General features: G+C 41.1%; 1 protein-coding gene across 2 annotated transcripts in view; it reads left to right on the forward strand.

Moving 5' to 3' along the window:
• LOC109290471 overlaps positions 1–25,111 on the forward strand; it is a 48,079-nt gene that overhangs the window by 8,588 nt on the left and 14,380 nt on the right. For both annotated transcript variants that reach the window (XM_019507009.1, XM_019507008.1), the window contains exon 2: positions 17,182–18,182. In XM_019507009.1, coding sequence (XP_019362554.1) covers positions 17,215–18,182 — 968 coding nt within the window. In that variant the 5' untranslated portion in view covers positions 17,182–17,214. The remainder of the gene's footprint in view (positions 1–17,181; positions 18,183–25,111) is intronic.

Genomic DNA, 25,111 nt, shown 5'->3' on the forward strand with positions numbered 1-25,111 from the left:
AGGAAAGGTTGCGGGACCTGAACCTGTTCCGCCTCCAAAAGAGAAGGCTGCGGGGGGATCTTGTGGCCTGTTATAAACTAGTCAGGGGGGATCAGCAGGCATTGGGGGAGTCACTGTTCCCCCCGAGCACTGCCAGGAGTGACCAGGAATAACGGTCGCAAGCTGGCAGAGGCTAGGTTTAGGCTAGCTAACAGGAGGCGCTACTTTACTGTCAGGGCAGCTAGGGTCTGGAACCAACTTCCAAGAGAAGTGGTGCAGGCTCCTACCCTGGGGGTTTTTAAGAGGAGATTAGATGAACACCTTGCTGGGGTCGTTTGACCCCAGTACTATTTCCTGCCATGGCAGGGGGTCGGACTAGATGATGTACTCAGGTCCCTTCCGACCCTAGAAACTATGAAACCATCTTAATCCCTATTATAGCTTGCAGTAGATAATATTGTATTGCATTTTGAAATAAAGAATATACCTACTCATTCACACCTCAGTGAAATACATCATTAGTGAAAAACAGCTTAAGGTAGGAAATGGAAAAGGTACTGCCCATTTTTTTTTTTTTGCCTGGTTGCTTTCTAGGGGCTGGTCCAAAGCCCGCTAAAGTTTATGATTAGTCTTTCATGGATTTAGCAGGCTGTGCGTCAGGCTCTGCATCCTGTTGACATTAGTTGGACACAGCAGAAGTAGGGTATTGAGCAAAGCTTCTGTACTTAGTGTTGGGTGGAGCCCTTTAATGACAGAAGTTAGTCATGTTTTTGCAGCATCTTCAATTGAGGACTTCAAAGTTTTGCAAATACCTAATTAAAGAAGACTATTAAACCAAAGAAAGGGCAGAGTTCTGGGGAGCACATGGAGCACTGCTGTAAACTGGCTGGGTGGGGATCAAAGCTCCACACCAAGGCATTCTTAAGATGCTGGCCATTGATGAAACAGCTATGACTTGCTCTGCACTCCACATTTTCATCCAGCATTTTTTTTCCTTATCTTTTTTTGTTAGCTGCCAGATTGCAACATCAACCTACCAAAACAAAAATTGTCAGACTTCTTATCAGGGTGAAAGGGAGGGACTTTCTACACTGAACTAATTATCTCTTCCTTACTGACCCACTGCCATATAGTTCATCTTAAATTAATTTGGTGATGGAAGAGCTCCTGGATAAATTGTCCAGCAGCCATAGTCAGTGAATGTTATCCAGCTCTGGTCATTCAGGCTTCTAAAACGATACTTCCCAGGGTTGTCACATGACCCCAGGTTTCTGGAGCTGAGGATCAAACCATGAGCTGCTATCAATCCTGCTGCCAGTACTGTAGGCCAAGAGGAGGTGTATGTGGGAAAGGTGCCTTAGATCTCTTACTAGGAACTGAGACTTTTCTGTTTGATTTTCAGGACTTCAGGTACTTGCCTGCTTTTAGGCCAGCCCCGATGATGTCAAGCCTGGTAGCCTGAATGTTTTGATTTGCCTGTAAAAGCAATAGTATAGTATTCCAAGTTTCCTGACGATGTCTTGAAGGGAGAAAAGAAAGGATATCTGCAAAGCAGATTTATTTGGAAAATAAACGGCTTGTTGGTTGGGACCCTATAATAACAAATCCAATGCTTTATTTTTCCTCTGGATGCTGCTCCTGTGATGTTTCCCCACTCCCCTGCTGTGCCCTCCTGCTCTCTTCTTGTGTGCAGACAGTAAAGCAAAATTTACAAGCATCCTGCTCTCTGAAGTCCTGGCAAAGCAAGAGCCTTGTAAACTTCCCTTTACAGTGCACACAAGGAAAAATTAACCCTGGATGAATGAGGTAGAACAAGAGCCATTATTTGTATACCCTTCATCCAAACTATAACAGTTTCTTAGACACTTAACCTTGAGTGTACTAAGAAGCATTTAGAAGCTTCTAAAATAAAATCTTTTGAGTAGAAGGGGTTATCTTTAATTTTTGAAGTATTGTAATAAGATTGCCTCTTTCTAGATCATTCTCTTAGTTTCCTCCTTAAGACTAAGTTGAATACAGGTCCTTATTTCTTGGGGAAGCAATTTCAAGGTATTTGAAGAGGCACAGGAATAAATCTGTGGCACAAATGGTAAGATGGAATGCTTGGAGATGAGCTTTCACATGTGGAATGTTTTCTTCTCCATATGGTTTTACAACAGACTCCAACATGTGAAACATCTGGAGTGCCTGGGTGAGGAACAACAGCCTTATGTAGCTGCAAAAGAGATCCTTGCTCACGTTGACCTCTGTTTGTCAGACGCTTCTATTTATAAATTTACTTCAAAAATTGTTTTGGCTGTGAAGTGGTAAGCAAAAAACCACAGTGTTCAAGGGCTTGAAAAAGGCTTGCCCATGCAGTTCCTTTTTTATTTATTTTAAAATTATTATTACTTTACATTTTGGACACTTGAGCTGCGTATGGACTTAGTTATACTAATCTTCTTCAAATTTTTAAGGAAAAGTTTACATAAAAAAAAAAAATCACAAAGATTTAGTCCTGGCATTCTAGGGGTATATATTTTTATGGACCTACGTAACTTATCCAGTTGACCTTGTTTATTGCAACTTGATACACCAGTCAAAAGCTATATTTTTCCTGGTTACTGAGCAGTTCAAACAGTCTGTCCAAGCTTCCTAGTGTTTAATTGGAGGGGTTTTAGCTGTTCAATTTTTTAGTAAATGAAAACCAGATTGACCCTCTTGAAAGTTCCTACTCTGCCCTCATCAATTTCCACCAGCCATATCATTTACTGTTAATGTTTTTTTCTATGGTGTGTTGTGTACATTTTGTTAATTAGAACTTGCTCTGGTAGAAAAAGACCTGTGCTGACCTATAAAACTCAGAAGCGAGTGATCATGAAATCTTGAACTCTTCATTATGCTGCTTTAATTTTATTTATAGTGCTCCCAACATTCATGATGATTTGCCTGAGGAGATGCATAAAATGCTGCCTTTGTTTATCTTTCTAAAGCATTTTTTTTTAATGAAGCACTTCCTGCAGAAAGCATGAAAAACAGGATAGCAGCTTTGCGTGGACATAAGATTTTACTGTTGTTTTGTAGCCATACTGCAGGTTCTCTCTAAAGCAATAGTTCTCAACCATTTTAGACTTGAGGCACCCCTCAAAAAATGCCAGCTCAGTTTTCACTAATTTTTTGACTACAGAAAAATAATAGAGCAATTCTTCTGTTGCAGAGAACTCAGAAAGACCACAAGGCAGAAAACACTATGAACACAATTCAAAATTTCTGGGTTTATTTTATGAATCATGTTTGTACACCGTACCCCATGGCACCCTTGAAATTATCTCAAGGCACACGGGGTACCACAATACCTTGGTTCAGAATCATAGCTCTAAAGAAAGTCATATGCAATTTAGCAGCTCTTGAACCTAATGGTTCAAGTCCAGTTCATGTCCAGTTACACAAGAATTAGCTTTCCCAAGGATCAGCCATATGTCTAAGGACTTTAAAAAAATCTGCATGAAAAAGCTAGTTTGTTTGTATAAATTATGAGCAGCCACCACGAATGCTGGAGCTGACTGGCATGTGGTATGCATTTTGTTTGACTGCTATAAGCTTTCTACAGAGGTAAGAGAGCAACCAATGAGGAAAGATTACTCTCATGCCATGCCTCGCCTAAATTTTATATGACCTTGAAAGTTTCCATAGGGGAACATCAGTTTGTCTGAGTTATTAATACCAGTATTTCCACTTATGTTAACCTTGTTTGCTAGTTCATTTCTAACAGTCAGTTTCAAAACTCTCTGCTTAAAACAAGTTTTGCCAACAATAACCAGAAAAGGGTAAGACATGCCAAGCCAGAGGTTCTTTACTTGAGGACTGCAGTACAGAAAAGGGGTGGGAGAGTTAATAACTACAGTCATTCTACTTTTCTGCTACTACAGTATTTTTTACCAGTATTGAAGCACCTGTTAGTGTTTTTAATTTAGCTGATGATAAATGTTTCTGGTACCAAAGTTGTATGCATAACTTCAGAGGTTGTTAAATAATTTTACACATATAACTGTTAGGAATTAACTCCTGATTATTCAGCCTAAACTTCTCCTCTCAGTTTCATACTTTCTTTAATTGTTGTACTACCTCCTACTTGCAGATGGGTAGCAGAGCTAGGCCTTTTCTGGAAGAAAAACGACCTGACACAAGGAGTTCCAGTCTGAAAAAGATGAAAAACAGTTTAAAAGTGTGTGTTAAGGGTGACATCTAGACATATATTAATGTACCATAGTTACTGCGCATTAAGTTTAGTACTTGCATAACCAAGTACTAAATCAATGGACAGTAACTGGTGCTATTGCGCAGTAGTGCCGGCACACAGCTTTTCAGTAACACCAACTGAGCCATAGCCTAATTCTACTGCGCAGTAGTATATTAGCATGGGTTTTGCCCGATATGCTGCTGCACAGTAGAATTAGGCTATGGTGCAGTTAGCATCTTCGATGCACCTGAGGGGTGGGAATATCCCTTTTCTCTTGGTCCTTTTTCTTAGCCAGTTCTATCTAATTAGCTCTTCAAATGTTCCTCCAGTCCCTGCTTACTACAATAATTCCTGTTGCTTTCTTTCTCTACTTTCTCCAGCTTCTTTTGGGAAAGTATTTGAGGCCCAGAACTGACATCTATTCCAGAGGTGGGTTTCATAAGTAGCTTTTTCTTGTTAGTTTCCCTCTTCTCTGGGCTCGTGGCTTTTATATGGGGGGAAAAACTACTGATGTAGCTACTGTATTATAATGATGCTGTTAAAACTTTCTCTATGGATCCTATCGTTCTAGATTATGATCATCGTTACAATCAGTGTAACTTAAATAGAACAACCATTTGTCAGACCATACATGGTGCGCAGATTAGTTCAGAGTCCCTTGTTATACAAAGAGTTTGCCTAAGTGGAGGAAGCTTTGAGAAGATGCAACACATTTACTGCGATGGATTGATGTTGGGGGCACATCAGAAGAACTAACCATAGAGCTTGGCTAAGCAACAAGGCCAGAGAAATAGGGGGAGCACTTGTCTACTTCAGGATGATCAAGCAAAAGAAGAATAGTCCTTTGTTCGCTGGGTTTTTTAAAATTCTTGATCCTAGCTCTAAGATAGGACTATAAAATCTGTAGTAAAATTAAATCAACTATATCTAGTTGCTTTGGTGGAGGACAGATAGTTTTGTCAGATGTCTGAGAGAGGCCTGTATGTTTGTTTCTTTAGGATCATCACAATACCGTTAAATTTTGCAAGATTGTTTAACCTGCCTTTGACCAATGAAATTGTATGCAAATATAATGGATAAAGGTCAGAGTAAACTAACAAGAGTTGATAGGCTGGGGGATGGAAAGAGTGGTGAGCCTTATTTTCAAAGCAATGAGAACCCATTTGGACCTGCAGGTGTGCTCAAATTCTGAATTTGGGGCCCAAGGGGTCTCCAGTTGGGTAACCAAAACCTGTGGCTGATCCTAAAAATTTGACTCATGTACATGTCTGTGCAGTAGTTTGGCACATCTGCCCTAAACCAAGGAAGGGGCTTGCTGCAAAACTGGTGGTTCCTCATCTGATCTTGCCCAAAGAACTGTTTTTATTATTTCTGAGTATGGTCAGGTCATCTTTGTCATACTCCATGAAAATACAAACCTTCGAGTTCCAGCATAGACACAGGCTGACAACACTGCTGTTACATAGTTGCTAACGATACTTTGGAACAGGGATTCCTAAAGTTTGGCCCCTGAAGAACCACTTCAAAGAGGACGTCTACTGCCCGGGTCCAAATCAAAGGGGCTTGCAGACTGCATTTGGCCCACAAGCTGCACTTTGAAAGGCTCAGCTCTGGAAAGCTGTGGTTGGGATTATACTTCAGAAACCTGTGGGTTACTGTTTAGAAAATAGTTTCTAGTTGTATGTCTGGGACCAAGCATTTGTTTGGAACCAGAAAAAAAAATTATATCTTTGAGACAAATGAGAAGTTGTTCTGTGAGAAGCCAGAGTGTCTTGTGACATCTGAAAGTTGTCCAAGTGCAAAAGATTGTTTTGTGATTTCCCCCCCCCCCTTATTTCTGCTTTCTTGCTCTTGGAAATAACTGTACATGTGGAGGATGGTGACTTCATGGTACAATTACACAATTTGCTTGAGGCCAGGTATCAAAATACTGCAGCTGTGAAATTTGGGATGTTGTAAGGAGGGTGAGGAAAGCTAGGGCCTCTAGGCTGTAATGGGACTCTTGCTCTTATATTGCCGGTTCTACAGCTGCTTTGATGCAGGCTGGTTGCAGTAATGACCTCCATCTATTATTACATATGTACAGTAAGTGTTGCTGCTTCCACCTCTGTGGCCAGTTTTGCAGACCTGCACTTTACATCAAGGATAGAAAAGCCAATGGCAGAATCAAAAACAACAGTAACTGGCAAGATCACCTTCATGTCCAGCTGTTCGTTCTTGACTGACCAGCTGCTGTTTTTTGGCAGATGTTCCTCAGATTTCTTCTTGCTCTTCCTTCTCTGAACAGAGGTGGGAACACTTCTTTCTATCCTGTGGAAGAATATATTTTGAGCTATGTGTCCCTTCTCTCCATCGTGCCCATTGGATGGCAACTGACAAGAGTTGCTGAAAACAAAAATATCGTAATTTTCATTCCTCTTCCAAGAAGCAAGGAGGATCTGTCTGCCCTTTGCTCAAATGTGAAACCTTGGTCCCCGCAGATCCTACTTCAAATTCTTTAAATGACCTTGACTAGATTACAAGTAAAGTACAGAGTAGCAGAATGAGGCAAATACCTGCCTGAGATTACAAGAGCTTCAACCCATCTGCTTTATAGACGTGGGGTGAATTTCAGAATTCAGGTCCTTTGCTTTAAAGGTTGAGAACCACTGGTTTAGTAAGTAGAGACTCAAGGCCCTCCTCCGTGATTTTTCTGAATTTAGCAGCACCTCATTTCAAAAATTAAAAATAAAAATGGAAAAATAGTAGAGCAAACTTCCTGTTGCAGTGTCTTTCAGTTTTTTGCAACAAGTCAGAATGTTTTTTATGCTATCGATTCCTATTTAAAATATCTGGGTTTCTCTTGTGAATCATATATGAAAGTGTTGCTAAGGGAACATCTAGGGGTTGCCCTACAGCAACATTGCTACTGCACTCGATGTGCAGCACACGGTTATTTTTAGCAGCTACTTTGCCATAGTGGTGCACTATATAGTGTATTGCTGTGGTGACGTAGCACCACATGTAAACACACTGTAACAGTACTAATATTGCATGGCACACAGAAACACCCTTAAAAGCATTTCATGGCACCCCTTGCAAGAATCACTGCACTAGATGCTCCTCTCTCTCTCTCTCTCCTCTCCCATAATCTTTTTTTGTTCTTTGTCTTCTGTGGCAACAGGCTTTTGTCGTCTTCCCATTCTTGGGAACCTAACCAGCATTTTAATTCTCTGAAAATCACTTGTAAATCAGAAAAAATGAAGTAGAAGACTTGGTAATATACATGAAAAAAAGCCCAGCAAAGCTGTCTGGTGCGTGCCAAGAAGGAGTATGAGGAGAGTTGGGTCCTTTCCTGGAAATGGGATTTGCAGAGTAGAAATGTCAGATCTATAATAACTTTCATGTGGTGGAGCTGCTGTTACTTTCTGAAAGAATAAGAGCATCTGTTCAAAAATGCAGTTTTGTTTTTGCTCGCATTCAGTGGATTGTGTCTGCTCAAAGGAATTTTGCCCATTTCTGACAACTCATGTCAGCAATGGATGCAGTTGAACCACTGCTGGTGGAAAGGGCTTAACTATAAGTGTAGATCAGATTAAAAGTATGTCTAGGCCTGTTTCAAAAACCTGTGAGTGAATCCTGTTCGGCACCAGTTTAGGGGAATTTATTAATATATCAGGAAAGAAGAAAACTCTGTCTGGTCCTTCTCAAATGTTCTATACAGCACTGTGCTTATAACTGCAAGACCTAGTCCAAAGGCAATCCAAATACTTCCTAGGCCCCCTCTACACACTACATGTATCATGCAATTACAGGGTTAATTGTGCAGTTTAGATTGGCTATATGTGTGAATTAACTACCGTGCCTTAAAAAGACCCAACCAGCTATAAAATTATTGCTAGAGAATGTATAATAAGTTTATAGCTGGTTTCTAGCCACTCTCAGTCCCTGCAGCCATGGGGTGCTGACACAGCTGTGAGTCCCATCAGCTATGGGACTCACAGCTGTGGGAACTTGTTATGTACTGGGGCGGAGGGCATGGTCACCATCCTAGGCTCCCCCTGTGTGGACAGTAAGGTGTGATAGTAATCTGATGCTGAATTCCACAATCGTGTAGCATGGCAGGAGATGCAAATGTGTGGATCACGCATCAGATCGTATCATGTCTTCACTTGAATGTCTAGAGGGGCTCCTAGTTGAAGGCTTGAAATAGAGCAAAACATCATTCTCTGTTGATTGACAGGACTAGGAGCTATAAGTAGGAATCTACTCAATTTGCAATTTTTGAGGAAACTGCAAAAAAGATGGTTTCCACAATCACCATGAATTTTGTGCAGAAACACCAGAAAAAAAAAAAAGCTTACTGAAAATAAAATTCTGGCTCCCCAGTGGGAGCCAGCAGGTGCTGCAGCCTTGCTTTATGGCCCAAGGGGTGAGGGTGGGGGGCAAGCCTCTGGCACGAAAGGGTGCAGCCGAGATAGTGGCCACCCCCTCCTCTGTTTGCCACTGATTGTCCAAGAGGCCTGCCTTTTGTGCACCCCTGCCCCGTCTGCCAATTGGTGGTGAGGGGTGGAGCCAATCAGTGCCAAGGGGCAGAACCGCTGGTGTCCCTTGGCCAGTCAGTAGTGAGGGAAGGGTCTTGCCATGAAAAGACCATGAAAATGGCACTGAGCATTGTGAGTGGCCCGTGATATTTACTTCTCCATGTGCTTTATGTAGATCCTTAGTTATAAGACTAACATCTGTGATGGGGATTTACTTCTATATAGCCTGTCTCCTCTTATTTAGTTTGCAAAGGTTTTTGCATTTAACATCTCCCTGACTCAAAGATTCATGGTCTTGGATCGGTTAGACTGACACTGCAGAGTTTGAATGCAACATTGTTTTTTTGTAAGTTCCTATGGCCTGGGTCCTCTTCATCTGGAATGCACTTGGGGCACTACGGTTCCCAATACCAGTTGGCTCACAGTTTGTTCATTCTTTCATTCTTTTTTTCTTCTTTCTTTTGTTCTTTCCTTCTCTTCCCCCCCCCCCCCGTCATGACATTTAATTTTCTCTGTTGGTTAAAAGAGAAAGCTGCTGTTTGTGCATAGTTGATGTTAGCAGGATCATCACAGACAGATTTCCTCAGTGATGAGTCTTACCAGTGTTGGTAAAACAACTTGAAGTTTTTTTCTCAGAGATCTGCATTTGGGTGTAGCTTCAGAAACGCTCCTTTTTGGGGGAAGGCAGGGGGTCTCCAGTTGACAAACCCAGATTCCTGAAATGGGGATTTAATTCAAATAGAATAATGATAACAAAAAGTTTGACTCTCCAGCTGTACTCTGATTATAAAGAGAACTTGAGCTTCTCCAGGTATGTAGGTTCCATCTTAAGAAAAGACACAAAAGATGAAGGTGGTGGGAGGAGAAGGCAAGACATCCTAGGGACTCTGATGCACCACAGCACGATCAAACCATGATCTGGGATTTTATGTATCCTGTATGTCCATTGTGACAGGCAGCTCTGTGATTGTAATGATTCTCTCTCTTTCAACTCATTTGAGCACAGCACTTCATTTAAAAAATGAAGTCTCAGCTGGGAAGACAGAATTCATATCATATTACATAAGGCAATAGAGCAAAGTGCTGAGGGTGGTTTGAAAATGGTTTTGAGGGCTTACAGGAAGTTTCATTACAGTCTTGAGACTTTTACGTAGCATCTCAAACTGAGGCTTTAATATCCAATCAACTTCTTCTTTTTGTTAATGTATGCCAATCTAATAAGGGAAAACGTAAATCTGTACAAAAGACACTGACTCTGTACAGTGCTCGTTTCTGAACCCCCCGATTAACTTAATTGCAAATAGAAGACTCCCACTGACTTCAGTGATCTCTGGATCAACTGGTTTGTGACATGAATGCCCTAAAAGAAATCTTGCAGTCTTTATTTAACTGAATGAACCAGATGATGTCCTTTGCACCCGGAATAGATATTCCTCAAAAGATTCTGTTTTGATAAACACCTGACTTAATATTTCTCTTGTGTGGAAATGCTACAAAAATAAACCTTATGGTCCACAGATAAAACTCCAGTTTCTGGTGGCTTTTCAGTTAATGCCAGCCCCATCAACAAGTGAAGACACACATGCATGCATGTATGTGTGCACACATGCGGAAAAATGTGTATGTATGTAATATACATCTGTTTTTGTTTGTAAGGCAACAGTGAGATGATCATGATCATCTTTGTGTGGATGTGAACTTCAGTATGTGTTTCTCTAGTTTTTTCTATGGTGAAGTATACTCTGATTCTTGGAGATGTACCAAGCGCGTTGATATTTCCTGGGTGATCTAAATTATAAAAGAAAACAAAAAGTAGGTTTGCTTTGGAGGTTGTCACTCCATATGAGCAGAAACATGAGCTGTCAGCTCTCTCTTTCTTTTCTCCTTAAAATAAATACACTTAAAATCCCACCTTTAAGACTGGGAGGAGTCTGACCTATGCAGATGCTGCTGCTTGTAATTGGCAGTAGCTCAGATGGGAAGCCATGTTGGCCCATTTCTTTTGAAATTGTTCTCAAAATGTGATGCTTGCTAAAATGTGCTTGTGTGTTCCTGGGCAGGGCCTTGTCTAAGTTTGTATCTTTTCTAATAAGTTGAATTCCCCTTTTGAGATTATATCTTAAAAGCAACTGTGCATGTGCACATAGCTGTCTTAGCAGCTACGTAGCATGGTTTCCTGACATTCCCTCTGCCCCCAGAATAACCTCGTGCCAGAAGCATTTCTCGTGGGCAGAGAAGGTTCAGGCTGTCTTACTCCTCTGCCCTGCCTCCTTTTGGTTGACCCAGCTGGTCAGCCAAAGGTTGGCAGTGCCTTCTGAGGACAAATTGTTAAAGAACCCGCTCTCTGGCAAAGTGAAACCTGTTGACCCTTGTGCAGGTTTTTGTACAGACATTCTGTAGAAATTGTAAGTGGGAGGTTGATGATGGCAGTTATCCAGGTACTTTGCAAAAATTCTATCTATGTGGTTCCCATTAATGTCAATGGGAGTGGCTCGGGTAAAATCTCACCTGGTGCCTTGGTATGAAAGTGTTAATAACTTTGAACTGCCTGGGACAGGGAATATATGAAACATACTTTGTGAGTTAGGGATGAGTGACCAGGCACAAACCATTTGGACCCTTTGCTTTATTCTGCTCAACTGTTATATGGTCATTCAGAACTTGAAAATGAAAAATGTTGCATTCTATCTGTTGTAATGCATTGCTCTAGAAACAGTTTCTGTTTGTTAATCATGGTTTTAAAAAATATATAGATAGCTTCTTACAGCTGTTTATTCTGAGCCTTGATCTGAAATGTGAATATAAGGATTTGACCCTTGATTGATAAAGTTACAAAGATCACTGTCAAAATGATCAGATTCTAATATTTCTTCCAGAGATCGGTCAGCATTCTAGATCAAATTTTGCTTTCCTAAGTCCTGGGTGCCAAAGGTGTTTGCCACTGACTAATCAGTGGGCCAGTTTTAGGCACTGAATTGGATGTGATTTGATTTGAACATGGGGGGGGGAGGGGGAGAGAGGCCAGGCCACTATTCTTTCCCTTTGAGGTAAAGCATCCAGTATATTGTAACTATATCAGCAAGAACTACTTGAAGTAATACAAATTGAAATGAAACTGTCTAGTGAACTTGCTGTCTTTTAGCAAAATAGAGGTCTTATTTCTATTTTAATATAAGGGGCTTTCTGGGGTATACGCACTACAGGTTTTAATCCTCATTATATTAAATAGGTTTATAAAATTTAAACTTGTTTATTTTGGAGCATCGCATCAGTGTTTGCACGCACTAGGTTTTCAAACAAATTAAGCCTGGTCCCTGGCTGGGAGTGTATGAGAGCGGAATGGTTCAGTGTAGCCCCTCTGTCCCAGGGTCCCTCACCCCATGTCCTGCCATACACCTATGGAAGCAGAGAGCTGGCTAACCGCACAAGAAAAAAAAGTGGAAGCAATTCCAAAGCAATTTGAAGGGGTGAACTACAAAAAAGTTGCAGCACCATCTGGTGGACAAAGGGCTCATTACACGTCTTGGAGCGCCTTTGCGGTTGCATGCAATGAATCCATGGATGCAGCACTTTAATTCCAGGCGATCCAAACTAAACTACATTCAAGGAGTTTTACTTTAATGTACCAGAAAGACTTTTAAAGTGTCCAGAAATCATGCTCATGCAAACAGTCATGCAGTTGTAGCACAAGAAAGGGTAAAAAATGTGGCATGTACAAAGTCCTTATGTGATTAATCTGGCTATAGGTAAAAATCTGGGATGGGGAAGGCTGCCCAAATAGCAAGCTTTTACTACAATATACCTATTTTGACAATTTTTTTCCTGTTGATGTGTTGCAAAACTGATCCTGTAAAACTTGCATGTCTTGCACAAGTGAGGAACAAAGTTGTTTGCCATACAAATACATGCAGAATCTCTGAGAGTGTGGCATACCAAATATATTTGTTGGAGCTTTACAGTCAACTCTTATACTGGGTACATTTCCTTATAAGGCAAACTCTTCCATCCCCTTGTCTCCTTAGCACTGTTAGGATGGGAGTATCCTCAGGTGGGAGTACCCTCAAGTGGTATGGCACTACTATATTTGGTCTTAAAGTTTATTCTTAGCCATGAGTGTCCCATTCAGTCTTTGAAGAAACTTTGCACTAAAAATAGAGAGTATAATCCTTTTGTACAGGTAGAGAAAAATGCTTAAGAACTTGTTCTTTGCTGTAATCTGTTCAACTAAAAGCCATTCTCAATTTGGAGAAATTCCCTGGCAGTGGTGACATGTAAGGGGTGCACCCCCTGAGAGCACTGATGCACCCCCTGACCGGCTGTGCTCCCCACTTAGGCGATGGGCTGGGGGGACACAGGTGCCCCCCCTGTGAGCACCGTCCAGGGAGTGGGAGCGCCAGATGTAAGCTGCGACCACTTCTGAGAGCAGTGTGGAGCTGTTCCCAGGATGGGAAGTTTTGCCATGGAGGGGACACATTTCCCCGCCCCCCACTCCCCAGTCGGTGAGATGGCACCAGTTGCCCACGTTTCCTGGAAACTGAGACTGCTTATCTGTCCACTCTCTCTACACCAGACCTACAACAGGGGTGGTCATGCCTGTGCTAGTTTATGCAGACAAAATGCTCGATTCCATGTGGCTGACACTATTGAATTTCCTCCTCCAATGGGAGACCTATCAGCAAGCATTTTAAGTCAGTGATAGATTGGCAGAGAATGACTGTGTAGTACCTCCAGGAAGTAGTTCTCAGTTTTGTTGATATTTTTATCTCCTTTTCCTACTACCACTTAAGCATTGATATACGAACAGATATTTTTTTTTCTCAGAGATATTTATTGTTGCTTTTACAATGTGCAGCAAACTATATATTCAGAAGGCAGAATAGCCTTTGGTCCAGCCAGTGTTACTAGGCTAGCTCACTGGCTGTTGGATTTGTTCTACCACGTTCCATTTCCTACAGTGCACACACCCTAGTATCCTGTTGCATAGTCTACAAAGCCTTGCACATGCATTATTACTTAGTGCCTCCCCCATCCTTGTGTTGCCAAAAGTAAGTAACCTGTTCCTGGCCAGGCCTGTTTAAAACAATGTGAAAGCATGATTTTAGTTTGTAAGGGTACAGATTTGTTTGCAAAGGGCTGGTATAATGATGAGGAAGGGACTAGACACCATAACAGCCATCACGTTCCATCTTGCTCTTCCTGAGACTTGCTATTGCCATTACTTCATTATCTTAGTTCAAGAAGCAAGTAAAGAAGTTCTTGACCATAGCCAACTGGAAGCTAGCAATTTTGAAGCACAATTGTAGACCCCTAGTAAGAACAGGAGCATGTATTTGCAATTAACAACCTGTGACACTGGTGGTCTTCTTGTAACTGTGTTTGATGATGGATATTATGAGGCATGGTCCCACATCGTCTCTTCAGTGAAAGAAAGATCTTCTGAACCCCAGAAAGAAGCCATCCACAATCCCCTACTACCTTCCCTTTTCATCCTGTCTAGTGGAATTTTTCTTCTGCCTGAATTAGGCCACTTAGTTCCTTGTGCTGGTGGGATAAGCAATTGTGACACTTACCGTACCACAATGAGAATTAAAACCTTTTTGATGTCTCCTTTATAAAATTCCTCAAGAGAACTTTCCCAGTAGTCTGTCTACCTTGCTGTGAAATACAAAAGATAGGCCTAGCCCATAATTTGTCATTGTGCTGGCATATTTCACCCTCCCCAAAGCTCCTATAATTTGGGAAAACTAAAAAAGTGTCATTCTTGATATAAGTATGTCTCTCTGTTAAAAGCCTGCAAGTATAGAACTTGCAGCTGAGGTTGGATATCTGTGTCTAAAGAAGTGAAATTCAGCCTTTTATAATGAATCCACTAAATGGTGTCTAAGTCACCATTTGTGGATTATAAATTCATCAGCGCTCTGTTGTCTTCAGGAACCTTTACCTCCTCATCTGTCTTGTTTGCTTTTTTTGTCCCTCCCTTGGAGTACAGTCTTGAACCTATAGCCTGAGAATCTGAATAATAAATGATTGTACACTATGTACATTTCAAAAGTATGGCTGCAAAGGTCATGTCATTGGTGCAGTTTGCCTCCGTTTGCTCTGTGGGAGAAGGACTTTTACCTGTTTGCATTCATTGAGGTATTGAAGCTGACTGGTACTTGTCATCAGATTCCCAAAAGAACTAAAAATGTGTTAACCCACAGAAGACGCATTATAGACGAAACTAAAGCAAAAATGAAGTATCTAGGTTTTAAAAATGGATTTGCTATCCAGAACTCTTGATACTACTGGATACGAGTCCTGGATTCACTGAACTGATGCAGTGCGTAGCGCCCCATAACTTCCTGCTACTTAGGGTAAGGAATCAGCTGTCACTATTGAACTCTTTGTATCCTGCTCGTCACAAGTTGGGAAGAGAGGTAGAATGTGCTCCTAGCTAAGTTAAGAACTCAAAGTAAACTCCTAGTGAAGTGAGGTCAGTTTTGATGTAAATTAGCAAACCAAGTTAATAAGGACTAGACTTCACCAGTTTAACTTACATGTAAACTTCCTTGTCGTCACTAGGATTTTTTCTCATTACCATCTCAAATGTAGACAGTGAAGACAAGGCCTTTCTGGGGGCAGGAGGGCAGGTATAACTACGTGAGTATGAAATACAATAGGTAGCTATTGTATTGGACATGGATGTGTGAGTTCAGTTTCTATAGTTACACTAATTATTTGAGACTTGATGCTGTAGCCCAACCCAGGTCCTTTTTAAATGCCAGTAGCCCTATAAATTATTTTTTTAAGCATAAAAATAGATTTAAATTAATGACATTTTTAAAAATCTGGCATTGGAAACTTTTAAATTCTATCATTAAACCATTTCTATTTCTATCGTTAGTTTTGTCCCCTTCTCACCATCCCCCACTTTTTCCCCTCTCCCTCCTCCCCCACATCCTGAAATCCCTTTGACAATGGAAAGCACCTGCTGAAAACCAGGACTCTTACTCATGTCCTGGAGAGCTAGCCTAGCCTTTTTTAAAAGGCTTTTAATAACGTTTGGTGTTGCAAAATGATTTCTTTTTCCTTTTCATTTCAATACGAGCCAAGGGGTGGGGAAAATAAAAATCTGGAGTATTTTGACCTTAGTGGCATTCTATAGACTCTGTTAGCTTTCTTTGTTGTTCTGCCAAGCTCCTTTTTTTGTTTAAACAGATATCAGACCAAGCTAAGTAATCATCATTTTTAATAAAAAAAAAAAAAAAAATTCTTTTTCCATCCAATTAATGTTGGTGAACATATGGCTCCTAGATAAGGTCCTATGACAACTATTTATGACTTCCTTAGTGTCAAAAAACGTTGCCCAAGGCATGGATGAAATTTACTTTCCCCAAATATATGGAGGAATCTCTCAGTAACAGAGGACCCTCTCCTGATTGATGCCAAGGAAGTATTTTTGCCATTTGTGATTTCTGTCTTTAAAGAGGAAAGAAAGAACTAATAATAGATCCAGATTTGGAATTTGGGTTGTAGTGATGCCAACAAAGCTTTCTGAAGGGTGGAAATCTACCTCCTGGGTTTCATCTTCAACACATGGTAATATCTGTAACTTAACTTGAAACTATGGGCTTACAATCTGTAATCTGTTAAATTGGATTTCTGTGGGCTGTTGCAGATCCAAAACACCACACAGCTTTATGTATAACCAGTACTGTGTGTATCTTGAAAATAGGGTGTCTTTTTTTTCTTTTCTTTTCTCCTGCTCCCTGGAAAAGGATCTTCTAAATTTTACATTCTTACCTTGTGTGAAAGAGAAGGCCTTGAAGTGTTTCAGTTTTTCTCTGTCTTTTAGATTTTTGCCTTGCAACAAGCAGCACAGAAGGGCATGGCTAAATACATGTTGAGCAAGGCAGCATGCAGCTAAAAGCCTGCAAAAAGGTCATCAATAGTTTCCCTACATCAACTTGCTAAAAGGAGGCAGTGTCACAATAATGAAAATAACAGATGGAAATTGTTTGGCCCCATTTTGGGAAGATTGGCACACCATATACACTTCCATGGTATACAAGAATTGTTATGTACTAGATGTTAGTGCTTCAAACAGAGAAGGTTGAAAGTTGGCTTTTTAAAAGCTTAATTAATTTATTACGGATGTCCTCTACATAGAGATAATTGTGTAGTCAGGTTTAGGTCTCTTAGACCTACCATGAGTATCAGATCCTTAATTTGTCACCATTGGACATCTGTTAAATGTACAAATATAAAAAGTGCTATTTTGGATCAGATGCATGGTCCAGTGAGCCCAGTATCCTGTCTCCAACTGTGGCAAGTAGTAGGTGCTTTTAGAGTAGGGGTGTTAAACTCCCTTGGCTCCTCCAGTAGTAGGCTGAGAAGCAGCATTAAGGGTTGAATATACCTTCTGTCTTTTCCGCCCCCCCCCCCTTTGTGTAACTTCAATTTGTTCATTTTTTTCAGGTATATTATTCTTGTGGTGCAGTGTTGGAATCCATGGAAAGAGGTCTGATTTTATCCCCCGGTTTTCCAAACAACTACTACCCAGGGACGCACTGCGTATGGCAGTTTTTCATTCCTGTGCAAACTCATCTTATCCTGGAAATTTTTGATTTTGATATATTTGCGAGCTCAAGTGAAACTCCTGAGCCCTGGGATGGCTTTACATCTCCTCCTACAAGAAGAAATAAGGAAATGCCTTCCAGTGAAGAAAGCTTGGATTTTCCCACCTCTCTTCCTACCACAAAATCCTTTCTTCAGACCTGGATGGCAAGGGTGACTCACAATCTCAACAGCCCAGGACCTCAGTCAAAATTCCTTGATGGCCTCCATGATGAATTCCCAGGAACCACCTTAAAAAAAGATGAAGCCAAACAAGCATCTGAAGAAAAACAGTTGAAACAGATGGAAGAACCCAAAGAAATAGCCAGGACTCAGCCAGGTGGACTGTCATTCACTGTGGCTGGCAATGCTGCAGTGCCAAGGCAAAATATCAGTGGCTTGGAAATGAACAAAGATTTGAAAGGGAAAATACTGCTTGCTCACCTCACTGCAAGAGAGGGAGACCAGGTCATTGGAGAAAGCCAGACTCTTTCCACAACAGCTCTGCCAACAGAAAGCTCTTCCTCACAGCAGCCTTCAATAGATGTATGTCCCCATGATGTCTTGTATGTTTCTGACCTCATCACATTTTCCTCTCGCTTTTGTGGGACAAATTCACCTTTAAACAAGACCATGGTCTTTGGTTCTTCTCTGGAGATGGTGGAGGTTATTATGGAGCTGATCACCACCACAGACCGTGGACGGGGTTTTGCAATGCTCTTTGAATACAAGAACATCACTAAACCTAGCAGTGTAGATGCTGGGAGGCAAGCAGGAAAGGAAAACATGATGATGCTTACAGTAGTAATGGGAATTATCATTTTTGCACTCATTCTTTTGTCCACCCTCTGCATAACTTGCAGGTAAGATTTTAATATATTTACTTATTCTGAGTTTTTCAAACTGACCCTGCTATGAAATCAAGCTGTACTTGATGTCATGAAAATGACCCCAGTTGTGAAGGTTTTGCTTTGTATTAATTTAAAACCAAATGTGGATAGACTGATCTTCCACCAGCATAAAATCAGGCTAAATTTCTGCTGATCATATACTGTTAATGCTAGGAGTATCTGTCTCCCTATTAAATTCTTCAGTATTATACATATTTGGGGTTTGAAATCTATTAGCGGTTATACACTGACAGTATTGAAGCTTGAAGTTTAGTGCAACTTACCAACACAGAGCTGAAGACCAGACTTTCTCTGGGCACTTTGGGCCCAAAAGCTTGTCCAGCATCTCTCTCTACCATTGGTTCAATAAAAGTTACTGCCAAAAAAATGCTTGCTTCTCATAAAGCTGGCAAAAGCATACTTCACCAGTAGATTTAATTTCCCTATATTTCTTCTTTCCTTTGCTTAGATTAATGGTTCTAAAAAGGGGGGGCACTAATCACTGGGGGCATATGGCAAACTTCTAGAGACCATACAGTAATAATAAATAGGAAAGAAGAATAATGGCGAGGAGAAATTTATAAATGGAGGAAAAGAGAATAAGTGGAAAAGAAGGAGAAAAGCTCTGCAACGTCTCCTGGACAGTTGGGGAAGATGCACTGTGAATGATTGAAGTGGCATAGTGTTGTTTTATTATCAATAACACACAATCTATAGGACTTCAAAGTCACATGATAAACTTCATAATAACTTTTTCAGAGTTGCTTTTTAAGAACTGTTGTTGCAAGTTAACAGTGGCATGCTTCGAGAGGTGTGGTTAGGGACAGTGACCAGATGATGCCTGAAAGGATATCGAAGTCAGGGCACCTATACACGTGCCAGATGTTTTCTCTGATGCGTGCTAATTAATCAAGCCTGCTGGAGCATGTTAATTAATGCACTCTAGCAGCCTCTGTGTCACGTCTGTTCAGCACCCCCATGCTTCAAAATGGCAGTGGGGGCACTTGAACTAAAGCCTGCCATTTTGAAGTGTAGGACACTGAATACACGTGACACTGAGGGCACTTTAATTAGAGTGACTCTCGGAGCTGCTCGAATTAAAGCGCACCACCCACCCACCCTAGAGCGCACGTATAGATGCCCACCTGACCTTATATCACCCCGCTTGTCCTACTGCTTCTTTGGTCAACATTTTAGCTGAAGTCTGGTTTTCTTCACACAGTGCTGTTGTGGTTTTTTGCTGGAAAAATATCATTCCAGCTCCTGTCACTGTGTAGAGATCTGCAACAGCACAACTGCTGGGAACAGCATCCATTCTTCCAGGGCAGGATCTGACTGTCTTAATCATGACACTGTCCTTATTGTTCCTCCTGTCCCCACTGTAAGAGATGAATCTGGGGACCTAGAGATTACAGCTTCCTCTACTGCGTGTGCCTGACTTTTTTTACCAGACCAAGTCTGTTCTAAGCGCTAAATGAAGCAAACCAGCTCTTGTAGGGAAAAAAACCACGCAACCGCCAAGTCATTCAAGTTTGTATCAGAATGCATAGGTGCAAGAAGGTTGCACGGAGGTTGCACAGGTAAACTAAGTTCAGGCTTCTCCTCAATTTAGTGTTTAGTGTAGTGTCTTATCTGTAATACACATCAACATAGCAGTATTTTAAAGAGCTCTTAATATTTTAAGGTGTTGTGTTTAACTTTTCATTTTGTCTTATCAGAGTGGGGTCCCTGGACATCCCAAGTAGACATAAAACATAGTCCCTCACTGCACTATGTGTAAAGGGATGTAGACAAAGTGGGTATGAACAAACATAGTCTCCCTTTGCTGTACATAGAAGTTGCTGCCTTCAGGATCTCACTGTAATTTTGTTTATAACTGAAACCTTGCATAACTTTAAGAGTTTGATTTGCATGTTATACCTAATCTCTTTTTTTCCCCTTTCTTAAGGATCCTGCTAAATACTGTAATTTAGACCACAAATATTTGCCAGCCCTAAACTGGAAACATCTGCTAGAAATATCTTCCAGATTTTAAATATTTGATTTTTAAACTCTTGCCAGTCTTAAAGAAAGAAAGAGAAGCTGCCATAGTAACAGTTGGAGCCAGGTTCTGGGCCAGATTCTGATATGCTTTTTCGGGTTGTGTAGTCTCTTTCTCCTTAAATTATCTCACTTGGTTTGTGGAACTCATCATGGAGCATGGTAAAGCTCAACCCAATAAGTGGGGTTTTTTTGGCTTCCAACCTGTCAAACAACACTCTGAGTCCACTTTGAAAGGCATCCTTACTTTGACATTCATCTTTCTACAAATAAGAGGCAATATTTTGGCTTTGGAAAGGAGACTGTTTTCAAAATAATGAATTAGTTTGGTCATAATATATGGAATACAGTTTTGGAGGGTTTTTTGTTTTTTAACTTTTATACAGATCTCCTAAGAACAAAGGCTATTGTGAATATATATAACTATGATTAGGGTTGCAGAAAATTTTTTCCCTGATTAGCTTGGCTCCTGGCTTTTTGCACTGCTGTGCTTTCAAGAATACAGTTGTTTAGTTATGTAATGTGCATATTTATGCTCTTTGTTTGCTTGCTATTTTTCTATTCCAGTGGACTATACTCATGTGCAAACCTGCCTGTCTTTCCAGAGGCTGGTTATTTGGTGTACATATACTGATTTATTGACAAACTTTTTGTATGGATGGTGAAATTTCTGCTGACTTAGCCAGTTTCCATAATGTTGGCAGAGGCTACACTATTTTTCTTTCTCACGGTTTTATCTGTACAAGCCTGTGATCTAGCCACTGCTGCCCAACTATTTTGGCTTTTGTTGTGCAGCTTGCCCTAAAGTTTACAATATACCTAGTAATCATGGACATTTCAAAAGCACATTTCAGAATGGATGGAAAAAAGCCTGACCACCAAGTGTTTCTGATTTGCATGTGGCTCAAATAGAGATTTGTGCTGAGGTGTCCACATTTTGTTTTACTTGCAGAAAATGTTAAAAGTAGTCAAATCTGCAAAAGGGGGAGACTAGGAAAAAAGAGAAGGTCTGAGATGTCAGGTAAGGTCCTCATCTGATCTTGGCTCAATAGCACAGGGGTGGGAAGGTAGGTTTGAAATTCAGGGTTTGGTTGTGTCCATTAGAGCAGTGTTTCTCAACTCATGGGTCACAACCCAAAAGTGGGTTACAAGAATATATGAAAGGGTTGCGAACAAACTTTAAAAAATGGATTCTCCTTTTAAAGGAGAAAAATGTGGGAAAACATGGCTTTTCTCTTGCAGGCTGGCAGAGTTCCAGCCTGTGAGGGGCTGCTTGGGGCCCCCCATGCCCCACACATGGGTGGGAGGGGGGGCTGTGGCCTGGGGATGGAGAGCAGCAAGTCGGGAATGAAGGGCATTGGGTTGGGACTGGCCACTGATGTTTACAAATGGATCCTGTTACAAAAAAGGTTGAGAAGTGGGAGCCATAACACATGGGTACACATTGTAGAGATTTCAAGTTCCTTTGCTGAAGTTGGCTTTGGAGTAGCATCAGGCATGGGGAAGTTCTAAATTAAAGATGAAGCAGATGCCCTTTTTGGGTGAAATCTTGGAATGGCAGCTCAATCTAAATTTAGGTCTGGTGGAACCAGTTGCCTCAGTTGAACTTTTCTTGAACATAGCTCCTTGAGGACCAGCTTGTATGTAGAAACACATATTTAAATGGAAAGAATCCCACAAAGAGGCACACAATCTGAAATGGGACCAGCAGCTGGGGAATGACAACACCGTGCCTAGGATGTCCCTTTGTAGAGGAAATACCACTAGAAGATGCTAAGAATAATCTCCTAGCTCTTTTGGTCTTCTGAATTGTTCTTCCACCTCCCTCTTTTGTTTTTTACCCCGCCTCTGCCTGCTCCTCTAGCAGCAGAGCAAGTTGGAGTTTAGATGCACATTCCCCATGTTTAGCTGCCACTGTTTCTCAGCTAAAAGTAGCTGCTTCTGCCTTGCCAAGCCCATCTGTGCCATTTCTACCCCTGGCACCTAGTATCATTCTAATGAACAGTCATCAGCAATGTCAGACTGCTCAGACTCATTTCATTCAGCCAGAGCAAAGCTCTCTGGGGAAACTCCAAGTTTCTGCCACACTGTTGCTTTTGTTTGCTGTTTGGGGAGGGAATGAAAGCTTCAGTTGTTAGTTGGCCAGTAATTCTAATTACTTTTGGCCAAGAGGCCTGGCTTGACTACTTGGAGTTTTTTTCATTTTCTTTCCCAAGCCCCCTAGAACAAGAGACATGTCCACCTTATTTAGTTTAAATCTTGCCTGATGCAATGAGACTTTTGCTCAATGGGTGCAACCCATGAGATGCAACTACATTTTACATCTCTACAGCCTGCCCAAAAGCTGATTCTGAGCAGAACCTTTATGTACACAGCTGTTTTATGTGGAGGTTCACCCCACCCCAGGTTGCTATAAAGGGTTTCTACTTTCAGTCTGACTTTTGCTTGGTGGGTAGAAACAGCATGAGAATGGATCATCTAATACAATTCCATAATAATTATGAATAGTTGGGTTATAAAGCATTACTGGCCAGCCAGTTGCCAAGTACTTCTTCTTAAAACCATAACACTTCCCAGGGGAATCTCACAAACACTAGAGATCTCAGGGTCAAAAGCAGAATGGTTAACTGCCAGTCACTGCAGCTTTGTGCTGCGTGTGGTATCCAGGGTATGTTCTTCTTGATAGGCTCCAGTGCCTTCCACCTCTGTTTATTTCTCCATGTGGAATTCTTGCCATTTAAATACACGTTTCAGCAGTCTTGTGCTGTACAGAGGAAGGCATTGGGACAGCTGAACTCAATGAGTGCACACCAGTCTTTTAACTGCACTATCCATTGACAGACACTTTCAGTCCATAGGTCTTGCAAGCAGTATGTGAGCACATCTATCACTTCAAATTGTTTCTTTTCCTCCGGATAAGTTGTGTGCATGTAGCATGTGCTCATCACTATGGTAAGAACTCTGATTCTATGTAGGCCTAATAAAACATGCCTTAAGCTAAAAATTATAAGGTTGTCAAAAATTATTGTTCTGTGGCTGATGGGACATGTCCCATTAGGCTGGGAAAGAGGAAACTTGTTAGCAGCTGTTACAGCTTTTCTTCCCGGCTTTTAGTTGAACTGCAGTTTTTAGACAGGCCTCTATCAGACCCTCCTATTCACTGTACATGTACTAGGGAATATATAAGACATTTACCATTTATTAAATTAATGTAATTAATGCATGCATTCCGTGGTGGTGTTTTTGTTGCATATATTTAGGGTGTTGTACAGTGGTGTATCAGGAGCATGTCACATCCTGAATGCAAGCTAGTGGCTTTCTCAGCTGTTTCATAGTGTGTGAGACAGCAGTCATAGTTCTGCTTTCCAGTGTCAAAATAAGAGATGAGCCTAACTCATCTGACTTCTGGCTTCTATTAATACTGGAACATAATCTGAAACTATTCTGAGGGGAGTGGTATACTATGGTGCACAAGAATTAAAGGTGGGGATCTTCAGACAAACATTCCTTCTGTATAGTTTGTGCACTGTTTAAAGGGTAATCAGGATTTTTGCCTGATGAGGAACTGGTATCTTCAGGATTACTTCCAGGTTAGTGTTAGACCTGTCTGCAAGCATATGTCTGTGTTTGTCCCTGTTCCCCTCCCTGTGAGAATTCAAGATCCATCAGCAACTTCAAAGGAAAACTTCAATATTTTCAGTAAGAATTCAAACCTGGATTCTTCTGCTGAAAGGAGACTGAATCAGAGGGTGTCACTGGGGCCTCAGGAGCTGCAGTTGGGGATAGGATTGGCTTCACGTATCCATTGTACTCTAGTCTAGGTTTTTTTGCCAGACTCCCTCACCAGACTAAGCTGCCGTGAAGTACTGTAGTTTTCTGGAGCCACTGCAGCGCATCATGGGAGATGTCATGTGGCTAGGTAACTTCTCCCAAAGAGGACAATGGGGGCATGAGTCCTCCAGACTCCAATTTTTATTTCTTTAATTAAACTCTTGATTTCTGCCAAAATCTTGTTTTCTTCAGCCAAAAACAAGATACTTTTTTTTTCCGGGGGGGGGTGTGGTTTCCTTTGACACAAACCCAGAACTTCTTGTGGAACACCGGATGCTTTTTTTTCCCCCCACGCAATCTTTGATGAAATCCCAGTCTTCTGTCAGAATTTTGTTTCTACTAAAACCAGCCAGCCAGCTTAAGTTAGCCTTAAATGGTCTCCATTCTCGTACTGGTATGAGATAGATATTTCAGTTATTTCCCTCTACTTAGAGCAAGAAATAGCTGTGGTGTTTGTTAATACGCTGTTATGGTAACTGTTAATGAATGGTGATCACTGTGTTTGTGAAGCTTTGTGTGGCATTCGCTCTTTCTACCTGCATTTTGTGGCCATGTCATTGGAGGGAAGTGGGGCAGAATCTGACTACAGATAGGGACCTTTTAAGTAGTGATTTGAATTTCTAAGGCCAAAGAATTCTTGCGAGTTGAGGGGGGAGTTGGCTGTAACACAAATTGTGCCTTAGTTTTTCCGTACACCCTCCCTACTTCTGACTTCCAAAAAGTCTATTAACTCTTGCCCCAGCTTACTGTCGCCGAAGAGAAGTATTTACTACTGGATGACTGAGAACCTCACGCGCTAAATTTTAATATATCAGAAAAAATGTATGTGGAGGAGGGGAAATGCTAAAAATATCATGGCACTAATTGGGACATGCGATTGTTTGCTGTTCAGTAGCGCTGATCATCATCTCTCGTCTGCGCTACATTGTAAGATTGTGGGCAGAGCCTTGGTGTTTGTTCCTAGATTACTATAAATTGTCTGAGGTGGTATTGCTATACACCTAAATGATGCTTCTTTCTTTACAACACTT

The sequence above is a fragment of the Gavialis gangeticus genome, unplaced genomic scaffold (genome assembly GCF_001723915.1).
Source record: "Gavialis gangeticus isolate Ggan-Ray unplaced genomic scaffold, GavGan_comp1, whole genome shotgun sequence".
Taxonomy (NCBI): domain Eukaryota; kingdom Metazoa; phylum Chordata; order Crocodylia; family Gavialidae; genus Gavialis; species Gavialis gangeticus.